The 22,555-nt window shown below is 61.4% G+C and overlaps 2 protein-coding genes across 2 annotated transcripts in view; both read right to left on the reverse strand.

Moving 5' to 3' along the window:
* Window positions 1-926: 926 nt before the first annotated feature.
* On the reverse strand, window positions 927-12,323 carry LOC119113409 (all-trans-retinol 13,14-reductase-like). Its single transcript, XM_037237729.1, has 5 exons — window positions 12,316-12,323; window positions 11,373-11,533; window positions 10,285-10,435; window positions 1,859-1,966; window positions 927-964 (listed from the first exon to the last, which is right to left on the reverse strand). The coding sequence occupies exons 2-5, from the start codon at window positions 11,520-11,522 to the stop codon at window positions 927-929; spliced, it is 447 nt and encodes a 148-aa protein (XP_037093624.1). The 5' UTR covers window positions 11,523-11,533; window positions 12,316-12,323.
* A 1,339-nt stretch (window positions 12,324-13,662) lies between these two features.
* The window catches only part of LOC119113410 (all-trans-retinol 13,14-reductase-like), a 34,564-nt gene continuing 25,671 nt past the window's right edge, over window positions 13,663-22,555 (reverse strand). The window contains exons 4-10 of the mRNA XM_037237730.1: window positions 17,909-18,054; window positions 16,772-16,889; window positions 15,770-15,898; window positions 15,293-15,368; window positions 14,478-14,572; window positions 13,866-13,974; window positions 13,663-13,724 (exon numbers count right to left, since the gene is read on the reverse strand). Of these exons, the coding sequence (XP_037093625.1) occupies window positions 13,663-13,724; window positions 13,866-13,974; window positions 14,478-14,572; window positions 15,293-15,368; window positions 15,770-15,898; window positions 16,772-16,889; window positions 17,909-18,054 (735 nt within the window). The remainder of the gene's footprint in view (window positions 13,725-13,865; window positions 13,975-14,477; window positions 14,573-15,292; window positions 15,369-15,769; window positions 15,899-16,771; window positions 16,890-17,908; window positions 18,055-22,555) is intronic.

Here is a 22,555-nt window from a genome sequence, read left to right on the forward strand (position 1 = left end):
AGACGGGACCCGCTGAGGTCTGCTCTGGACCAGACAGGACCCGCTTCAGTCCGCTATGTCGGGCACGGATTCGCCCTACGTGAGCGTGTAATGATCGTGGCGATCTTGATGAGGAAGCTGGTAACCATGATGTTGTTGACCTCGATGTTGTCTCTCCACGGTTACGTTGGTCCGCTTGACGATCTTGTCCCAATATCCCGAGAGCGACATTTCATGGGCCCAACTTCCTCTGCGCTGCTTCGGAGTCGAGGACTTCGAGAGGGAGAGGAATCCCTGTCATAGGGCTCTCACAGAGAGGTCCGCGGCTGATACGTATATTTCGGCAGCATCGTAGCAGCGTCGACTGGCGCCAAGGGTGAGGAGTCGGTGTGCTGTGCAACAAGCGGGACGATTCCGCTGGAGACACGCACGTATGACACGAGCTCGTGCCGGAACCGAGTACAGCCCAGCGTAATTAGTTACCACGTGTTGGCGTGCAGGGCTCCACCTCCGATCCGGGCAGGGAATTAACAAGGTCTTCTCAACAGACTAATACCTGCTCATGCACGTAAGATCACACCACCTACCCTCCAAGTGTAAATCTCATGGGCTATATAAGTGCTCCAAAGACAGCGAACGCACCGCAGCCTTCGCCGTTTAGTCACCTTCCTTCACCGCAATCAATAGCAGTACATAAATACTAGCAGTCCTTGTTTGCACAGGCTACATTACTTGTAACCATTCCCCCCTGACGCAACGAAAAAATCCGTAGCTAGATATTTTGTCTGGGCACAGGTGGTAAGAGGTATATAAAGTGTAAGGGATTTCAAAGTCGAGGGGCCAAATACGCAGATGTTCAACGCAAGAGTTCACAGAAGAAAAAACATGACAACGGATATCATCTCCCCGCCACAATGGAACAGTTTCATCAGCGCTTTGATGCGTCCTTAGACACCGACTCGCACCTTCATCTTGAGCACGGTAGCTACCAGACGCAGTAACAGATCTCACGGGACACCCATTCCTCTGCGCGATTCGGACCCCTTCGCATCACGCTCCACGTCAGCAAGCTATCACCGGATCGCAAAACGCTACACCCTACCTACACCGCTCATGCGGTCATCTCGCATGAACAGTCCCAAACACCACGGCTGGATGAAACAGCCTGAGACGTTCCTGCGCTTCCCAACCTTCCGCAGCGCGGGCTCCTGAGGCTCAGATACAGGAGTCGTCCTCTTCCGCCTTTCAATGCCCCAAATGTCAGGCGCCAGCCGGCTGAACTGACGGGAACCGGTCCTCGCCAGCCGGCCTGAACTGACGGGACCGGTCCCCGCCAGCCGGCTGAACTGACGGGACCGGTCCTCGCCAGCCGGCTGAACTGACGGGACCGGTCCCCGCCAGCCGGCAGGAGTGACGGGACCGGTCCCCGCCAGCCGGCAGACCTGACGGGACCGGTCCCCGCCAGCCGGCAGGGGTGACGGGACCGGTCCCCGGCCAGCCGGCAAGACTGACGGGACCGGTCCCCCGCCAACCGCCGGGACTGACGGGACCGGTCCCCGGCCAGCCGACAAGACTAACGGGACCGGTCCCCGCCAGCCGACAAGACTGACGGGACCGGTCCCCGCTAACCGCCGGGACGGCGGGACCGGTCCCCGGCCAGCCGACAAGACTAACGGGACCGGTCCCCGCCAGCCGACAAGACTGACGGGACCGGTCCCCGCCAACCGGCAGGACTGACGGGACCGGGTCCTCCGCCAGCCGCCAGGACTCGTGACGCCTTCCACCGCCGCCGCCAGGACTGCTCCGGGAGGGAGCCGCGGGGCCGGCCGCCGTCGCCGCCTACGCCGCCTTCTTTGAGCTGCTTGTGCAGCGTCTCGACGTCCGGAGAAGCAGTTGCGGCCCAGCACGACGCTGGCGGGCCAGCACGCCGCCGTAAGGCCGCCCGAGAAGCCGCAGCTGAGGATGTCCTGGCCGGTCAGGTACAGACCTGTTCGGGCAGGGAGCCGCGTCATGTCAGCAGACTCACACCGGGACAGGCCGGGGCGGGTACAGATGGAAGGTGTGGGCAGGCCGGGGCAGGTGCAGACGGAGGGTGCGGGCAGGCCGGGGCAAGTGCAGACGGAAGGTGTGGGCAGGCCGGGGCAGGTTGCAGACGGGTGCGGGCAGGCTGGGGCAGGTGCAGACGGAAGGTGTGGGCAGGGCCGGGGCAGGTGCAGGCGGAAGGTGTGCGCAGGCCGGGCGGGTGCAGACGGAAGGTGTGGGCAGGCCGGGGCGGGTGCAGACGGAAGGTGTGGGCAGGCCGGGGCAGGTGCAGACGGAGGGTTGTGGGCAGGCCGAGGCAGGTGCAGACGGCAGGTGTGCGCAGGCCGAAGCGGGTGCAGACGGAAGGTGTGGGCAGGCCGGGGCGGGTGCAGACGGAAGGTGTGGGCAGGCCGGGGCGGGTGCAGACGGAGGGTGTGGGCAGGCCGGGGCAGGTGCAGACGGAGGGTTGTGGGCAGGCGTGGCACGTCAGGTCAAGGAAGAAAGTTTTGAAATTTTAAGGTTAAGGAAGGATTCTCAATGCGGCGGATTAGGTAAAGCACATCTGCAGCTTTGGTCATGAAGGTCAGACTCGGTACAGACTGGCAGTGTCCGGCCAGAAAGGTCGGGTCACATCCGGAAGAGAACTGCACGTGGCACATATACGGCGGGCGCTATCCAGACTGTGGGGGAGTGGACCGTGCTTATACTTTCTCATCTCCATTCAGCCTAGCAGAAGGGGACAGTGACCGAACGAAGCCTCTGAAAACCCAACAAGCAAGTTCCTCATGGACGCTCATGTATGACGTCAGACCGCTCGAGGTCACCTTGCAACGGAACACCGCGGCCGCGGCCGCATGCCACGGCGTCATTACCTGGCGCCTGGACACTAACGGCCCCGATGGTTCATGGTACACAGCGTCCGTAACGTGCAGGGTTCATGGCTGAGTCATAGTTCACGGCATCGTAATACAGTCGTTCAGACACGTTTACTGAGTAGACACTTCGTGCCAGGACACAGCTGAATGTCGGGCATCATTTCCGAGCATGTGTTGTCTCGAGCGGAGGAGAGCACAGCGAACGTTTGAAACGTTTTTGAAACCGGGAGGACCCTATTCCGAACACATGTTGTCTCGAGCGGAGGAAAGCATAGCAAACGTTTGACGACGTTTTTAAAACCTAGTTCCCTAAAAACCTAGAATTAAACCCTACTTAAGTTTCAACACCAAATTAACGTAGCACCAGCGAAAGCCAGTTCACAGCGGTTTGTTCCGAGTGGTTTTCGGGCACACAACGGCCGTCGCCGCAGGCATCCAACGGGAAGGGTATGTCTGCATTCTAAGCTATGCAACACTAAGAAGTCAAATACAATGAAACAATGAAGCACAGCAATACCAAATATCACGAAATGATACACAGCTTATGAGTGCAGGTCTGTATTTAACAACACGGGTAAAGACAAGCCCGCAACGACGAACGATAAACGAAAACTTAAAACCTCACACCGACGAAGGTCCTCTCACTGGCAGAGCGTATTTGCACCGCCGAAGGAGAGTGTATCTGTGCATCACTGGTAGCTATAGTCCGTCGACGGCCACGTGACGACAGCGCAGCTGACTAACCGACGATCGGGCCGTGTTCGCGAGCTGGATATCAGCACTCCCATCCTCGCCAGCTCCGGCCTCAACCCCGCACGATGTCTTCACAGACACTCCACGGGAGACGAATCTTTCCCAGTTTTTCTCGGGTGTTCTTATTTGTAGGCCTGAAATATCAATCGATGCTCGCCTCGCGCTACTGGGCGGACAGCCACGGGGCTGCCGCCTCACAGCCGGCGGGCGCGTGCTCTTGTCAGGAAGACTTCTGCTCAGTTGGGGTCGCACGGCCTCGGTGGTTGCCACCGACCACTTATCCCCCCTCCTTCCACGGGGCTGTACCACTGCCGACCGTCCGGGCTCCGCCAAAACACCAGTAGGCGTTTGCCGTCTGACGGGCGGAGCCGCACCCGGCTCCTGCCGCCGCCGGCCGCGGTAACCGTCCCGGCCGCGCGGCCTCCTCGCCACCCGCCGCCGCTCACATGCTGCTTTGCCGCGTCATCACCACCACGCCGTTGGGTGAGAGGCCGCACTCGTGCAGCGTGCAGGCCGTGTCCCAGAGCATGCGGCGCGGATAGGCGTCATCAGGCCGTACGGCTCCTGCGGCGCCCGGCCACTGGCCTCGATCCGGCGGCGCAGCTCGGCCACCGTGTTCGACGCGTCCAGGTCCAGCGTCAGGCACGCGTCCTGCGGCGTTCGCACGCGCACCGTGGTCGGCCGCGGCGGCGGCGGAGGTGGCGGCGGAGGCGGAGGCGGCGGCGGCGGCGGAGGGAGAGCGGGAGGAGGCTGAGCCGCAGGTGACGCCGGGGCCGACTCCCCGACGGCCGTCGCCTGCGGCGGTTGCGGTGGCGGCGGCGGCGGCGAGGACGCGCGGCCAGTTAGCAACTCCTCGACAGAGCGGCGGATTTCAAATCAGCCTGCCGTCGCGCACCACCGTCTTGGGCAGGCGCGGCTAGGAAACGCGACACGGCCTGCGAGGGCGCCGGCAGCGGCGACGGCAGCGGCGCCAGCATCGGCGCCGGCAGCGGCGCGCCGGGACGCGCCTTCGGCGAGGCCGACCGGCGCGGTGGCGGCGGCGACGTGCCGCGGTCGCAGCCGCTGCCGGCCGACAGGTAGCCGGAGCTGCCGGGCGTGCGCCTCGCCGCCGCCACCGCCGCCGCCCCAGCCGCTGCCTTGCAGGCCTTGGCCGCCGCCGCCGGCGGTGGCGGCGGCAGCGGCTCCGGCGAGCCGACGCGCCGACGCCGCTGCTGCTGCAGCTGCTGCTCGCGCTGCCGGCGGCAGTAGTGTTCGGCAATCAAGCGCGAGGAGCGCCGGCGGCCGCCCAGCCGGTAGCCGGGCCCCGAGAAGACGCGCGCCGGCTCCGGCGGCCGGTACTCCTCGTGGCGCCGGTCCGTGAGCCGCAGCGGCACGCCGTCGGGGAAGCGCTCCTTCAGCTCGGTCGGGAAGTACCCGTCCTGCAGGTCCATCACCAGCAGCTGCGCCAGCGGGTCCGAGTACGGCCGGAACGGGCCCGCCTCCAGCACGATGCCGTTGCGGTACACGGCCAGCGGCAGCGGCGGCACCAGCATGAAGCGCGCGCCGCGCGGCGTGCGGCACAGCTGCTGCTGGTCGGCGCCAGCCAGCACGTTCAGCTCGGCCACGCGCGCCGCCAGCAGGTCGAAGTTGACGGCGAACGCGTCCCGCGGCGACGCCGCCGGCAGCGAGCGGTCCGGCTTGTCGCCGTCGCCGACGTCGGCGTCGGTATGCGAGCGCGCCGTCGTCAGGTCGTCGCTGCTGGCGCCCGAGCCGACCCACTCCAGCCCGTAGTCGGCCAGGAACTTCTCCATGTCGCGCACGTGCTTCTGCAGGCGGCGGCACTCGCGGCGAAGGTCGTCCGGTCCGCAGCCGGCGGCGGCCGCCTTCCGCGCGCCGGCCGCCGGCGCCGCGGCCGGCGAGCCGCCGCCCGCGGCGTCGGCGGCGCGCAGCTCGTCAACCAGCCGGTCGCGCTCGGCCAGCGCGTCGCGCGCGCGCGCCAGCTGGCCCTCAAGCTGCGTGAGCCGCGCCAGCAGCAGGCCGACCAGCTCGCGGTCGGACGGCCCGCCGGCCACCAGGCCCGTCGCCCAGTACTTGTTGCGGCGCAGCCGGTCAAGCACGGCGGCCGGCTCGTCAGCCGCCGACGCTAGCTCGGCCTCGGTGCCGCTGCCGCCGCCGCCGCCGCCGCCGCGCCGGCCGGGCGTCTCGGTACCGCCCGAGTCGTCTTCACGGCAGAGCGCGCGCTCGCGCGCCAGCCGCCGCTGCTCGGTGGCCTCGGCCTCCTGGCTCTGCATCACCATCTCCATCTGGCAGATCTCGCCCTCTGCTCGCGTGATCTCCATGAGCTCGTGCAGCCGGCGCAAGTCGTCCTGGTCGGCGGAGGTCAGGTTCCTGGCCGGCTTCTCCGGCGCGGCGGCCGGCCGCCCATCCGGGCAATCCGGCCAGCCGGCCGCGACGTCCCGGCCGCCGACGCGAGCGCCGTCCGAGCTCTGTCGCCGCGCCTCATCGCGCCGCCAGCAGGCCGCCCCGCCGCTCTGGCCTCCGCTGCGGGTGGACGCCCTGCCCGAGGTGTGCCGCTCCGCCTCCCCGCCGTGCCAGCCCGGGGGACCGTTCCCACGACCGCCGCCGCCGCCGCCGCCACCGGGGACGCCGCCCTCCCCCTGCCGGTCGTGCGTCTGGTGCACTAGCTGAGAAATGCTCTCGATCAGGTGCGTGCTGGAGGAGCGCTGGCCGCGCCTCTGCGGCTGTGACTGGGGCAGCTGGGGCAGCTGAGGCAGCTGTGGGCGGCGGCTGAGGCGGCAGCTGAGGCGGCGGCTGAGGCGGCGGCTGGGGCGGAGTCGCGTGCCGAGCGCCCGGCCCGTGACCACCAGACGTCCACCGCGGCGGCGAAGCAAAGCAGTACGGCTGGGGCGGCGCCACCGGCAGGCGCGGGCCGGTCGCCCGCGGCACGCCGCTGCCCACCACGCTGAAGCCGGCGCCGTCCGCCGGCGAGGCCGGCGCCGCCTGCTGGAACGGCTTGGCCGTGTAGACGCCGGCGCCGCCGCCCCGGCCGACGGGCGTCGGCTGACGGGCCGGCACGCTGCTGTAGTGCGCGGCCACCGGCTGCGGCCGGTGCGGCAACCCCGACGGCATCGGCTCGCCGGCAGAGCTGCGCATGGCCAGGATCTCCTCCAGCTTTTTCCACTGCGGAGGCGCGTCCGCGAAGCGGTCCAGCGGCGGCTCCTTGCCCCCGGCGGCGTACTTCTGCGCCTGCTGCGCCGACATTCGGGCCCGATCGTCGGTTTCACGGCAAACACTAGTGGCGGGAAACGGCGGGGGCGCACTCGTAGCTGAGCGCGTCGAAGTCCGCTATCGATCAAACTCAGGACGTCCGAGCGGTGAACATCAGGTGCTTCGGCCGTCCCTGATCGGCGATATGCGCGGCGAAAAGATAATCTGACACAAATGTGCGCAACAAGTCAATCCGTTATTAGTGCACTTTTTATGATAAACTGTATAGTTCATTTAAATTCGTGTCGATCGTTATCAATAACGCATCCGCTCTGAAGACAAGAATCTTTTTTGATCGAGCACGTGATCTGGGCCTTACGCTTCCGCACAGAAAGAGCGGGCAAAGTTCAAACAGCCGAAATGCAAAGAAGCGTGTTCGGACATTGGCCACTAGATTCTACGTGTTTACGAATGAAACGCATATAATCTGCAGAACACAATTCGTTTTAGTGCATGAAGCAATAATTGTCACTGATAGCTGGTTTGTTGAAGCAGTGGACAAAACTGGAACTGATTCTATCTTAGCTAGAAATGATAAGAGTTTGCCATGGCGAGAGTTCACACTTAATAGGAGCATTCCTCTTCCGTTAAAACGTATATCCACAGGTTGGTATCACCTACCTTGCCAAACTCTTTTTTGTGTGAATTTTATTACTATCTCCTTAACACTACCGTCAAAATGTTCATATTGATAATGCATGTGGTCCACCTAGTGACAAGCAGGGCGAGTCAGCATTTCGCCGGCTTGTCGCCGCCTCGATAAGAGCGTGGCCTCGTCGTTTGCTCGCTCCGTCTCGACTGTACGGTTTGGAGGACTGCATCTACGTTCGTCAATAGCCGATCACCTCGGGTCATCTCGATCAAATCACGGCCGCTGTTAGCGCGAGGCTTCTGCCTTCCCAAGGACTCAGCTAACACAAATGGATGGCTGACGAGTAAGCATAACCGATGAGCACGGAGTGGAGGTTGTCGTCTGGTGCTGGGCTACGCGTCCATACGTTTATGGGGCAGAGTTCCTCGCTGGTCCAGCTTCTAGGTTGGTGTCACCTAGTATTTTTCACCCGGGGCTGCAAATCACGTGTTTATTGCAAAATAAACCACTTCGGCCGGTTTGTAAGTCACAAAACTTGCGCTGTAACGTCCGCTTATTCACCTGACCCCGTGAGGCATGCAGCCTGCCCTCTTATCAAAGCCACTGTAGCACATCACCAGGCCCGAACAGCCAACGGGGCGCGCTACACGCTTGTGACTGCTCTGCCCGGCCGTCTGCTACATCCTACGCCAGCTCGACCGAATCGCATCCGTACATCCTACTGACTGCACAAAACTCCCAGCATGAATCGACTGACTTGTCTGCATACGTCACCGATCTCTTTCGCGCGCTTTTTCCCTGCTTGGCCAGTTACAAGCTAGCGCGCGAGCACCCCGGCACCGCCCCTTCCTGTCCTGACTTCAGTACTTCTGAATTATTGACAGACGCACGGTTTTTTCAACGTCTTGGCATTCATGTCCGTTTCGAACTTAGCTGCCGCCTCTGTTCAATCGGGGTTTGATTCGCGGCACCTTTACGCTCTGTTCTCTGGACCGGACGGGAAGTTTCGGTGGCTTATTTGGGCCAATCTGCCCTAGGTTAGGTGCCACGATCACCACGCAATCATGCAGAATGCGGTATCCTTCTACCTCAGTCTAGGCCGCGCGAGATCTTCCTTCGGACGGCGCTGGGCAAACATCCTGAAGGGATCACGTGTCGTTCGTGGCGCAGCGTCTTGCGTGAATATCGCCGTGGAAAAGGTAAGTAGCGTCATCGCAACGAGGAAGCAGTGCTGAATAAGCGTGCGCGCGCTTGTACCGGAGGAACACCGGCGAGGACCAGAGGAATTTTCTGTTCGCGACTCCCTTGAGCGAATTCATTTCGGAGCCCGCGTCATCGTGAAGGCAGCGATCATGACCCATGGGACCAGCACACTTCTCATTCGAGACGGTAGTCCGCAGCAACCGGCCTTCAGCCACCACACCTACTGCCCACACAATATTTATAGTCGTGCTTGCGCCGATTGGACGTTCCGGAAGAGGACACAACTTGTGACATCCAGCTTGCCACATGCGCGCAAAAATTACGCTGTCAAAGAATTTTTCGATCAACGCCACTACAATCAAACCCCTCCGGCCATGACGTTTTTTTTTTTGTTTTGTTGCCCGGAGGCACTTCCCCACAAAGCTATCCTCACGGTGCTCGAAAACCTCAGATAAACATCACATAGCAGGCGTCACACATTTAAGGAACCTAGAGCGCGATCGCTGCGAGTTCGTCTCTGCTCTCTAATCCCAGCATCTCCAATACACCGATCGCAAACGTTGCAAATCTGTTGCTTAACGCCATGATCCGTCGAACATATTTCATAGGCTATTTCGTTTGACTGTTTCGGTGCGGATACGTGCTCTACCAAATATCAACTGTATGCCCACAGGGCCAGGTTCAAAGGAACATTGAACCTCGCGCATTCACCTACTCAACAAACGTCTTCATGACCCACACTGCTGGTAGCGGCTTTGGTCTGTTTCAAGCAGCTGAACGACACTGGGGCTGCATTCAGAACGCCATCGATGTGGTCGCTGTTGCCGAGGAACGCGTGACCGGCGGCGGGTGGCGTCATCGGTTAGAACGGGGACTGAGCCGTGTCCCGCTGTCGTCATTGTCAGCCACATGTCTCCGCTCCTGCACATGTCATGTGTTCTTGCGCATTGGGCTGACCTTGCCCGTCTTCCCCAGGGTTTTAGCTCATCAGTTAGGAGATGAAATGAAAATGGGTACAGCAGGCACTTGTGGCGTGGGTGAAATCCTCAGAATTACACAGTGCAGCGGGATTGCCGCGCAAAGTGAGACGTTTGGCCTACCCCACCCCTTGCCTGGCCTGACCTGCTCCGCACCATCTGACTGTCCCGGCCCGCCTTCGTTGGAGCTGGCCCGTCTCCCCTAACCTGACCGGTCCGATCTAATCTGACCCGTCGCCTATCTGACCTGTCCATCCCCCATCTGAACTGCATCGTCCCCGATATGACCCGTCCGTCCTCATCTGGCCTGACCCCTCCCCCATTTGACCTTGTTTCGTCCCCAATCCAATCTGATCTCTTCTAAAGCTACCCTGTGTCGTCCCCGTTTGACCTGACCCGCCCCCATCCGACCTGACCCCTCCCCCATGCGACCTGCCTCGTCCCTCGTCTGACGTTTCATTCCCCATCTGACCTGCCTCGTTCCCCATCTGACCTGTGTCGTCCCCCGTCTGACCTGACCCGGCCCCATCTGACCTGGCACGTCCCCATCTGACCTGTGTCGTCTCCCATCTGACCTGCGGCGTCTCCCATCTGACCTGTGTCGTCCCCCGTCTGACCTGACCCGGCCCCATCTGACCTGGCACGTCGGTGGCGGGACGCAGCAGGGTCTGACTCTCGCCGCTGAAGCGCTCCTGGTTGTGGTCCATGCCGTACATCTCGCCCCGCGGCGCCCCCAGGTAGAAGTTGTTCGTCACCGGGCTCCCGAAGCTCACGTAGTCGATATGGTCCTGCGGCCCGACCCGGACGCGTTAGGCGGAACAGAGGGGTGGGATGGGGTGCGGAGGGGCGACGAGGCGTCCTCCGTGTGCGCAAACGTCGCAAACCTTCGATGGCAACGATCCAAAGTGCAGGTAATCGAATCAAATGCTTGATTATGCATACTGTCACCACGTAGTTGAGGCGATGTTCTATGTTAATCCACACCAAGCCAGTCCAACCGGACTGCGTCCAAGCAATCCAACTGTAGCACCATACCAATAGCTCTATCACTAGACAGGACTGGCTGGCTCTCTCACCCTGATCTGAGGGAACAGACGGCACTATACCGACAGCTCTATCGCAAGAGGGCTCGCGTTCTCACCCTGATCTGGGGAACAGACGGCACTATACCGATAGCTCTATCGCAAGAGGGCTCGCATTCTCACCCTGATCTGGGGAACAGACGGCACTATACCGACAGCTCTATCGCAAAAGGGCTCGCGTTCTCACCCTGATCTGGGGGAACAGACGGCACTATACCGACAGCTCTATCGCAAGAGGGCTCGCGTTCTCACCCTGATCTGGGGGAACAGACGGCACTATACCGATAGCTCTATCGCAAGGAGGGCTCGCGTTCTCACCCTGATCTGGGGGAACAGACGGCACTATACCGACAGCTCTATCGCAAGAGGGCTCGCGTTCTCACCCTGATCTGAGGGAACAGACGGCACTATACCGACAGCTCTATCGCAAGAGGGCTCGCGTTCTCACCCTGATCTGGGGGAACAGACGGCACTATACCGACAGCTCTATCGCAAAAGGGCTCGCGTTCTCACCCTGATCTGAGGGAACAGACGGCACTATACCGATAGCTCTATCGCAAGAGGGCTCGCGTTCTCACCCTGATCTGACGGAACAGAAGACACCATACCGACAGCTCTATCACAAGAGGGCTCGCATTCTCACCCTGATCTGGGGGAAGAGCCGAGTGGCCTGCGCCACCAGCTTGTCGCCGATCGTGTTCTTGACGCCCTCGTAGTCGGCGCCGCGTTTGGTGCACCGCTCGTTCTCCCACTGCTTGAACCAGTCGTAGTTGGCCAGCGTCACAATAGCCATCGTGGTCTTACCTGAAGGCGGGCCAGGTCGGCGGTCAGCACGACGGTCAGCACGGCGGTCAACACGACGGTCAGCACGGCGGTCAGCACGACGGTCAGCACGGCGGCCAGCACGGCGGTCAGCACGGCGGTCAGCACGGCGGCCAGCACGACGGTCAGCACGGCAGTCAGCACGGCGGTCAGCACGGCGGCCAGCACGGCGGTCAGCATGGCGGCCAGCACGGCGACCAGCACGACGGTCAGCACGGCGACCAGCACGACGGCCAGCACGGCGGTCAGCACGGCAGTCAACGCGGGCGGTCAGCACGGCGACCAGCACGGCGGCCAGCACGGCAACCAGCACGGCGGCCAGCACGGCGGCCAGCACGGCGACCAGCACGCCGGTCCGGCCATCGCTCATGTGCCCGACGCGGCTGGGCTCTGATGATGTCCGGTCCCGCTAACACGCTGACCCCAAACACCTCCACAAGAAAGGTCACGTGAGACGACGCCGGACACACAAATTGCTCCTTAACTTCGTTACCCACAGTTATCACAGGCCGCGTCACAGGTGGGAGACACAGGACTGCCCATCACTTGAGTCAAACATATTCACTGCTTTAAAGCGAGTGAAAAAGCAAGGCTTAGGAAGGCGAGCAGTAAGCTAGTCATCCATGGGTGTCGATGCCCACCCATTCACGACAATAGAGGCGCGCAGCGTACCAGGATGGCGAGGTCTCCGCTCAAACCCCTCGCGAGCGATACCAGTCGCCGCCGAGCCCCGCTCCCGGCGGCGGAAGGGGCGCGCCACGTACCCGGGTAGCGTTTCTTCTCCCACTCGGGGTCCTTGGTGGACGGGAAGGAGATGAACATGAGCGGCACGTCCCGGTCCAACGCCTCGTCAGCCGACAACGCCATGTAGTCGTTGCACACCTGAAGCAGGGCACCCGCGCGCTCACAATCGCTGTCGTCGTGCGCCCGACAGCACCCACACAGCACCCAGACAGCGCGCCACGTCCAGAGAGGGCGGCGGCAGCGTCGGCGCCGTCTGACCGACACCGCGTCCTCCGGCTTGCCGCCCCTGTCCAGCCCGGCCCCGGGGAGGTGTGTGGCGCGGCGCCTCAGGCCGCGCGATGCCACAGGATGCGAGGTGTGATGGGGTGCGGCGTAGGGCGGCCGAGGTGGGGGCTAACGGGCAGCGGACACCAGGCGGGAGCTCCAGGACTTCATCATCCGCCGCTGCTGCTTATTTTAGTGGTTTAAAAAAATGGCACACAAAGGTGGACATGTTAGCGTTCCGGGGTCACAACGCTTCGAGATTCAACTCCCCCCCCCCTCCCGTCCGTGCCCTCACCTTGGTGATGTCGTTGTTGGTGAAGACCCACCAGTTGCGGGGGGAGATGGTGCTGTCGCCGCTGCCGCGGATCTCCTCCAGCGGCGCGTTGAGGGGCCGACGAACACGGAGAAGCCGGCCGTGGCGTGCGACATCTTGGTCAGCGGCCACAGGCGCGACGTCTCGGCCACCGGCCGCGGCAACAGCCGTTGCATCGTATTGTACAACCCTGCCGGCAGCCGGCGGGGTCACCACGGGCCGTCACGGTCACTGTCGCGGTCACGATCAGGCCACGGTCACGGTCACGATCAGGTCACGGTCACGGTCACGATCAGGCCAAGGTCACGGTCAGGTCACAGTCACAGTCACAGCCACAGTCATAGTCACAGTCACAGTCACAGTCACAGTCACAGTCATAGTCACAGTCACAGTCACATTCATAGTCAGTCACAGTCACAGTCACAGTCATAGTCATAGTCAGTCACAGTCACAGTCACGGTCACTGAGGACCCGTCTGACCGCCCCCCCCCCCCGCGTGGTGACCATCCACCGCCCGCGCCACATACACACACACACACGGTTGCGTCGCTCCCTAGTCTCCCTTTGCATATTTTGTTCTCATCGCACTTTTCTTTCCGCTGCGGGTCTATTGCCGCCCGTCTACTGTTTCAACTTACACCTCACCAATCAATTCAATTCTTCACCTCACCAATCAATTCAATTCAATCAACATCCTCCTTCACCATCCTTTCGACCCCATTCTCAAATGCCCGTTCACACACCGATAAGCATTCGCCTCATTGTTCTCATCCCATTCTGAACCACCTCCTCACACGCCAACAGACGCCGCCTCCACCGCTCCCTCCACCCACTCTCCCAGCTCATCCCCCTCTCGCACACAACAAACGCACGAGCTCTGTATTGTCAGCGGAGCCCACCCGCGGAGCCCTCGCGTTTGAGCCCTCGCCCTCGCAGCGGAGCCCACCTGCGGAGCCCTCGCGTTTGAGCCGTCGCCCTCGCAGCGGAGCCCACCTGCGTTTGAGATGACCATCGGCGCGCGTATCTCGTGGGTCGAGCTGCCCTTGGCGACCTTGACGCCGACCACTGTGCTGCGGAGCTCGTCCATCAGCAGCTCCTTCACCTGGCGGCCGGTGCGGACAGTGACGTACCGCTGCTCGAGAACTGCTGGCTGCCACACTGGGAGGCCTGTTGGCTGCTCAACTGACAGACCTGCTGGTTGGCTCACTGAGAGACCTGCTGGCTGCCCCACTCGGAGACCTGCTGGCTGCTCAACTGAGAGACTAGCTGGTTGTCCTACTGAGAGACCTGCTGGCTGTTCCACTGAGACCTGCTGGCTGTTCCACTGAGAGACCTGCTGGCTGGCCCACTGAGCGACTTACTGAAATGACATCAGAGACCCACTAACCCACTGAGAGACCTCCTTCACCTGCTGACAGTCCCACTGACGGCCGGTAGCCAGCGCACGGGCCGTCCTCTCCACCCACGGCCGACCAACGGCCACCACATCCCGAACTGACCGAATCAACCGGGCGTGCATCACTCTTCTAGCGGCGGTGCCCGCCTCGGCTGCTGACCGTCGCCATGCGACGACGTGGCACTCTTCTCACACAAACAAACGCTCACCTCGGCTCTCACCAGCACCCGGCCGCCGGCCTCCTCGATGACGGGGATCATGTGGAAGGCGATCTCCGAGGCGCCGCCCACCGGGTACGAGCCGCCTGCGGGGGCACCGGGTCAGGCCGGGTCAACGACATGGTCACCGGGTCAGACCAGGTCAATCCGTAGAACGGGTCGGTTACCGGGACATGTCGGGACATCGACAGAGTCACCGGGTCAGGTCGGGTCATCTACATGGTAACCAGGCCGTCGACAGGGTCACAGGGCCATCGACAGGGGTCACAGGGCCATCGACAGGGTCACCGGGACAGGCTGGGTCATCGACAACGTCCTCGGGTCAAGCCGGGTCATCCGACAGGATCACCGGGTCATCAACAGGGTCAGGCCGGGTCATCGACAGGTCGTGCGGTCAGAGCGCGACGGCGGAGCGTCCGGCCTCAGATCCCGTCGATCCCCAGAGCGGTCCGCCGATGGATAGCATGTGCTAGGTCGGTGTGATCTATACGCCGAACGCACCCGCAGAAGACAGCAGAACGCCACATCAGCGGCTGAAACTGCCTGAATCGACCAACTTCTTAGTTGAATACTATGTGCTCCCATGGTATCAGCACAATTCGTAACGCTACCCTCACAAAAAAAACAATCAAACGACCATCAACATGGCCAGTCACATAAACCACAACAACGTGCAGAAAATAGCACCCCGTCCCATGGCAGCGCCCCTGCGGGCGCGATACAAACTCGTGCCTAGCCGTCGGCGCCACCGTCGTCTCACCGTGCCAGAAGTGGGCCAGCAGCGTGGCCTGCATAGGGAAACCGGCCTGGTCGGGGCTGGTGCCGTAGTCGCCGGAAGCAGTACATGAACAGGGCCTGCAGATCCTTGTTGTTCGTCTCGGCCTGGCGGTGACCATCCGCACCTCAACATCAACAGTCAGTGGGGTCGGGTTGGGGTACGGCATAAACAATGAGTTCGGGGAAACATCGGATCCGTCTCATTTTCCAATGCTATGGGACCATTGATAGCGCTGATGTGCGCTGCACGAGCCGGCGGAACTTTTAGCAATCAGTGAAGAAAAAAACATTTGGGTATGTTCGCATTGACGCTTCTGAGCCTGCGTAAAACGTTCACCTGACGAGACACAGTTCGCGAGGCGTCCGCCAGGAGGCGGAGGCGTCCTCCCGGGGCCACCTCTGCGGCGTCCACCGGCGCCACCACTGCGGCGTCCACCGGCGCCACCACTGCGGCATCCGCCGCAGGCTTACCGTGACCACCTCCTGCACGGAGCGCTTGTTTCCACTTGAACACGTCTGAGACGAGGTTGAAGAGGCCGGTCTGCAGCAGCAGCTGGCTCAGCCACACCGGCAGCATCTTCACCAGCACCATGCCCATGGCGCCTTTCTTGCACTTCACCACCGCCTCGAACAGCCTGCGCGAGTGGATGGCCCAGTGGCTGAGGTGGCCGACTTTGGATTGACATGTGCGGGCTTCACTAGTTCGGTTGTAAATTCCTTCCGGACGACAGCACTTTCAGTGGCTCCGATGTCTTTCAGGGGTGCCAAGTCATTTAGATACGTCGAATATTCGCGCAGCAATGACCTTAAACAGCGCTCAAGGGAGGCGGCGCTCAGTGTACTTTTCACGTGTGTGTGTGTGTGTGTGTGTGTGTGTGGTGTGTGTGTGTGTGTGTGCGTGCCGTGCGTGCGTGCGTGCGTGCGTGCGTGCGTGCGTGCGTGCGTGCGTGCGTGCGTGCGTGCGGCGTGCGTGCGTGCGTGCGTGCGTGTGTGTGGGGGGGGGGGAGGGGGGTCGAGAGCTCGGGACGGGCGTGGTTCTGACAGAGTTTGACGGACAGGCAGGAGCCTTGCGACAGCCTATCCCATTGCCTGTCCCTTGTCCCAGGAGCTTTGGGAGGCAATCAAGCACGATCTCCTTTGGCAGATCGTCGGAGGTTTGCCACACCTGGGCAATGTTGGATGGAACGGCGGGGGTCCGAGTTCAGCACGCCTGCGGCGTTCCGACCGACAAAGAGCGGCTTGTCGCGATGCCTTCACAACGCGAAAACGGTAAAGCCGTGACCGTCTCAACTTTCCGCCGCCTTCATAAGGGCCGCCACGACGGCACACACGGCTTCGCTGGACGAGGCCGTACGCCACCCGAGACCCAGCGTCGAAAGCGCGCAACAGCGCGCATTCTCCGCCTCCTGCCGACCAGCCGGTCCCGAAGGACGGGAGACCGGCACGGGGGCGCTGTGGCCCCAGCAGCGGCTGTGGACGCCCCGGCGCGGCGGCGCGCGGGCCCTCACCGATCCACGGCGTCCGTGTCGTCGGGGAACTGCTTCTTGACGTGCTCCAGCCAGCGCCGCCTGCCCGACACCAGCGAGTAGCGCTTGTCGCCGAACACGGCCGTGTCGAACTCGTCGTCTGGCGGCGGCGGACGCGGCGCCGTCAGGACTCGCGGGCGCGCGCGTGACGCGGATGAACGGGCGGACGCAGCGGGCCGGAACCCACCCAGGCACGAACATAACCAAAGACATGGACAGACGGACGCAAGGACGGACGGACACATGTGCGAGTGAACGGGGAAAAATAAGGCGATGACATGAAGGCAGACACTGACTGAGATGAATGGACGAACGAGCGGGGAGAGAGATCGAAGGGAGGCTATGACGATCCCAAGAAGCAGTCAGAGGGCTTACGTGCACGCCGTATCGCATTGGGACGGACACTGCGATAGGACGGGGACAGCTTCTCTTTACACGCCGCGAAGCACATCATATGGCTGGCCACACACCGCTGTGTACAACAAAACAACGCGCGCCAAACACAACAAACGTAAAATGTACAAAAATGCACTCCATGGAACAAGAGTGGGCGTTTGACTGGTGGCAGCAAAACACCAGCATTAATGATGATGAGGACAAATGACTCTACGGGCGTGAATCAAGCCCCCAAGATCATGCAGAACCCAACCACCGTGGCACACTGCCTGCACAAGGACACGTTAAAACGCACTTATTGCACATCTTTCATATCGACAGCGAGGAACGAAATAAAACAGAACACGACCAATGACTGGTCCTAGCACGTCACAGCACCGCTCCGCTGACACATGCTGATAGCGTTTCTCGGCGCCTGAGACCGCTGCCGAAGGTGCTGAAGTGGGTAGGTGCCCTCCCGTACCTGGCGGCGCCCACTGCTGGAGGTACTGAAGTGGGCAGGTGCCCTCCTGTACCTAGCGGCGCCCACTGCAGGAGGCGCGGAAGTGGGCATGCGCCCTACCGTACCTAGCGGCGCCCACTGCCGGAGGTGCTTAAGTGGGCAGGTGCCCTTCTGTACCTAGCGGCGCCCACTGCCGGAGGTGCTGAGGTGGGCAGGTGCCCTCCCGTACCTAGCGACGCCCACTGCCGGAGGTGCTGAGGTGGGCAGGTGTCTTTCCTTACCTAGCGCCGCCCACTGCAGCTGTCCGTGGGTCAGCTGGGTCAATCAGCGTCTTGGCCGACGTCTGCGAGTTCAGGTTGCCGATGTAGTGGATGCCTACGTCGAACTCGTAGCCCTTGTCGATGAAGGTGTGGCAGCAGCCGCCGGCCTGTGGGAAGGCGAGCAGGGTGAGGGTGAGCGACTCCCGCCAGGGCGATGCCCCGTCGCGCGGCATTGGATACATCAGACATCAGGCAACGCCCGACAAGTTGATCCTTTCACGCCTTTTAAGTTGTATTACAGGACGGTAGTTTGCTTAAAACGGTCCTACAATTAGACCGTCGTTCTTCGTTGAAAGTTTGCCACGCGATGATCTTTGAGAATCTGTCAATTGTGTACATTTTCCCTTCGAGTTTTGCCGCCATCAAGGGCGGCTCATTATGATGTTCACGCTGACACAAAGACGACGTAAACAAAAGCCCTCCGCAAAACACTGGCCGTGACCACACCGACGACAGCATCCCACAGCTAAACCCCGCAACCGCCGCCAGAACACCAGTCCTCCTGCCTTTCCCACTGAGGACGCTCTGTAAGCCACCACCCCCGCCCCGCCGCCGCGCCTCCGCACCCCGCCCGCCTCGCCCGCTCCGTCGCCGCCGGTCCGGCCGGCGCGATCCCGAGACGCGGCGCCGAGTCCCGTGACAACGCGCCGCGACACCTGGCCATTGTCCGCTAAACGGTCACGCAGCCGGCACGGCGGCACGGGGCGGCGCACGCCACCGCCGCCGCCGCCGCCGCCGCCGCCGGGGCCCTCCTCGGCACCCACGACCCGAGCACCGCACGCTGGCCGGGCTCGGTCGATCGGCTCGGTCTGCGGACAGTGCCAGCCGACAGCGTCTACGCACGATGGTTAAGGACATGCTGTATGAAGTGCGTTTGCCTGCTGCTGGCGCCGCACCCCGTCCGCGATAATCTGAGTAAGTCAATACATAATCAGCCCGCGATTATCTGGGTAAGTTAATGCATAATCAGTCTGCGATTATCTGAATAGGTCAATACATAATAAGTCCGCGACAATCTGAATAAGTCAATGCATAGCCCAGTCCGGCCGTGCGCGATACGCGCGTGCCGCCTCTGACTCCCAACCACCGTCGTGCCGTGCTCGCACCCGCTGTCCGGCTCGCCGCCGGACGGAACCGCGCCCGACTGATGGCGAGGGGAGGAAAGGAGGCAGGAGGGGCGGAGGCGGGGGGGGGGGGGGAGTTCTGACCACCAAACAGTCGTATTGTCACCCGACAGCCTGCCGAGTTCGCCAAGGTCAAGAACTTTTCAAGCCTGAACAGTTTTCTTGTCCGAGGACGGTGCGGGGGCCGCGGCGGCATGAATCATGTGCTAAACGGCTCCGGAGCGGGCTCACAAAGCCTCGCCGGTCTCGCCTCGCTCCACTACGCAGGCGGCGCCACCTCTCGGGATGATTCCACACCCGATGCGCTGGAATCAGAATACAAACAAGCGGGGAGGTAATCTCGTGGAGATCTACAGGTCTTGCCAAGCCGTTTTTTCATTGTATAATATAGGACGGTTCGCTTGAAACGTTGAAAGAAAAAAGTCGAACTGGGCTTTTGCCGCCTTTAAGTGGGCTCGCATATTCTTGCAAAGTAACGTTTAAACAGGTCACAGCATCCTATAATTTATCTCCACGAGTTATGGTAGGCGACGCGGTCAATTTCGGAAACCTCATACGACCTTGGCCTTGCTTGTACCCGCACGCGCCATCTAGATAGACGATGGTACTCTAGTGGGCACAACCGTGAAAAAAAGCTTTCGGTGCCCCAATGCTTTAGGGCGGTTTTGAAAGTGTGAACTTGATGTGGATTTGGTCTTAATGACCACTACACTACAACCTACACACCGCAGGAGCTTCGAACCCCTGATTGCAGATCTAAGGTCAAGTTCAACGTAAAATGACCAACTGAACTTGATGTATATTTGACGTCGAATGTCAATCCACCAGCATTGATGGCGCTGATGACATAACACCCTTACACCAAACAAGAACCAACTGGACAAGAGCATCCTGCACATACAGCTAAGAATGCGATGCGATACCACTCTTTTCCAACCTTTTTTTGCCACGCACCGCTCCGAGAACGAGGTAAAAGGCCAGCGACTTGGCAGAACAGCAGCTCGGAGCGTGCAGCCAGGTGTCAAACGGGTGTAAATTCGGCCAGCGAAATGCAGTTATGATGCCCGTAACCGCTCAGGAGATGCCTCCAAAAAGCCAAGGTGGCTTGCACCTAAACTGCAATGATGAAGTATAAACCATCCACGTAACGATTTTCTTGAAGATATTCACGCGCATGCTGCTGCTATAAAGCAATCACAAATTCACGTCTACCAGTGACAAACCTCCAGCATTCATGTGGACTTCACGGTTTTGGATAGCAACAAGGCTTGCAGCGTCTCGAGACCGAAGGGGCGGGCGATATCACCATCCGCGTGCGAGTACGCGTGCCCTTGACCAAGGTCGTGATTGGCAGTCGCCGCATCGAACGCATTCCTCGTAATGAGTCACAGACCGGTTAGCACGTGTTACCTGGCGAATCAGCGAAAAAACAACGCAATAATTCAGAATTGGAGGCGCGCTTCGAATACATCTCAGCCAGCCAGGCTCTTGCACGTATCAGGAGCGAAACGGCGGTACATCTCTCCCTCCCAACTTGTGGAGGACTGGCTGGGCTTTCCTCTGAGCACGACTCAAAACATCCCGCTGTATTGTCCAGGTAATCGCCTTGTACCCCCGTAATAATGCCATTGAGGATAAGGTAGCAGTAGTTGGGGAGCCGAGCCAATGCACGAGGCCGATACAGGAACGCCCCACATCTCACAGGCAACAAGTCAGCTAGCGCCGCTGTTGAGGCGCAAAGGTCCGTCCTGTGGTGTCATGTTGATAGCCAGAGGAAGACGGGGTCAGAAAACCACGCTCTTTGACCTCCACAGAGCCGCAACGCCCAAGGACCCAAGGCACCCATGGGTGAAAAGGCCCCAGAGACCAGAGCACCACCAGCCACACGACAACAGCCAGCGGTTGAAGGCAGCGGCACCAGGCCTCCCAAGCACGCGCTGTGTGCGGCATTATCGTGACACCGCGTACGGAGCGCAGCAGCTCAGGCACAACCTCCACTGCGCCGGCAGACTCAACCGGTAGACTGCGCCGGGAGACTGGACCGGCAGATTGCACCGGCAGACTTCACCGGCCAGACTGCAACAGTAGACTCAACCGGCAGACTAAACCAGCAGACTGCCGCCAGACTGCGCCGGCAGACTGTACCGCCAGACTGCACCGCCAGACTCCACCGCCAGACTCAACCAGCAGACTGCATTGGCTGACTGCATCGGTAGACTACACCCAGACCAAACCGCCACACTGCACCAGCAGACTTTACTATCAGACTGTACCACCAGACTGCACCCACAGCCAGGTCAGGCGGCGCGACAAACGCCGCCGTCGCAAACGAGCCGACGCCCTTCAAGGCGCCGGGGCGCCGGAGCCATGCGCCTCGCGCGACTGGCGCCGGAAGCAGGCGGCCGCCGCCCCGCCGCGGCTGCGGCCGGCGGTCACGCGGGGCGGGCCGGCCGGCGTGCCGCCGCACACTGCCGCCGAGCACGCCGGGACCCTTGCGGCCGCCGGCGCCGTCCGGCAGCCCGCGAGAGGCTGGCGAGACGGGCTGCCGGCTGTGGTCGGCGGCCGGCGCTGGCGGCAGGCCGCCGCCTCCGGTCGCCGCTGGGTACCGCGAGCTGCGGCGCGGGCCCGCAGCGCGCGGAGGACCGCCGCCTCACCGGTGTGATGACGATTGGAGTTTAGGGTGCCCCGATGTCGGAGACATTTTGTATCCGTAACTAGAGTTAGGTGCGGCGTTTTCTGATTAAAAGGGATTGATTGCGGGTAAGTGCGAGCGAAGAAGAAATACGTCGGAGATGAGGCAGGCCGCTAGGATACGCAAGGTCTGTGGGATGAGTCCAACGAAAGAGATTAGGTCCCTCATGTACGGGAGAAGGAGGTGGAGGGGGACATATATATACAGAGCAGGTGGTAGAATGTCACATAGTTGAAGAGTAGGTAATGAAAAAACAAACCAACTGCATTAAAATGGGGTACACCTAATCAATGAGATACCAACGAACTGTACTTGAAGGTGGTTTTCTACCCCGCCACAAACTATCCCGAAACTCACACTTTGTCGGAACGAAGCGAACACCCGGAGCGTTACCAAATGAGACTGCATTACCACACCCAAGGTTCTGTACACGTTCCTGCGACGTCGACCATTCGTCATCAGCCAAGTGACATGGCAAATCAACTTCCAAACCTGGCCACACGCCATAACCGGCGTGTGACCTAGAAACACCTTCCAACTGGTGCATGACGCATGTGCCGCGCAGCGCGATCTACCGGTGTCCGACAGCTCAACGAAACCGTCGCCGCACTTCAGCCTGACCGGCCGACACCCGACGCAAACCCTCGCGCGCGAATTCCCCTTCGTCTGGGCCGGGAGTCCTGTGGTGCAGAGCGGGAGGCGCGCGTCTCGAGCCTCTCGCTCTGCGCGACAGCCCTCGCCGCCGGCCGTGCGGCTGGCACGCGCGTCCTTGGGCGCTCCTCCGGCTGCGCG

Source organism: Pollicipes pollicipes, unplaced genomic scaffold (genome assembly GCF_011947565.3).
Source record: "Pollicipes pollicipes isolate AB1234 unplaced genomic scaffold, Ppol_2.1 Scaffold_7262;HRSCAF=8765_pilon_pilon_pilon, whole genome shotgun sequence".
NCBI classification, from domain to species: Eukaryota; Metazoa; Arthropoda; class Thecostraca; order Pollicipedomorpha; family Pollicipedidae; genus Pollicipes; species Pollicipes pollicipes.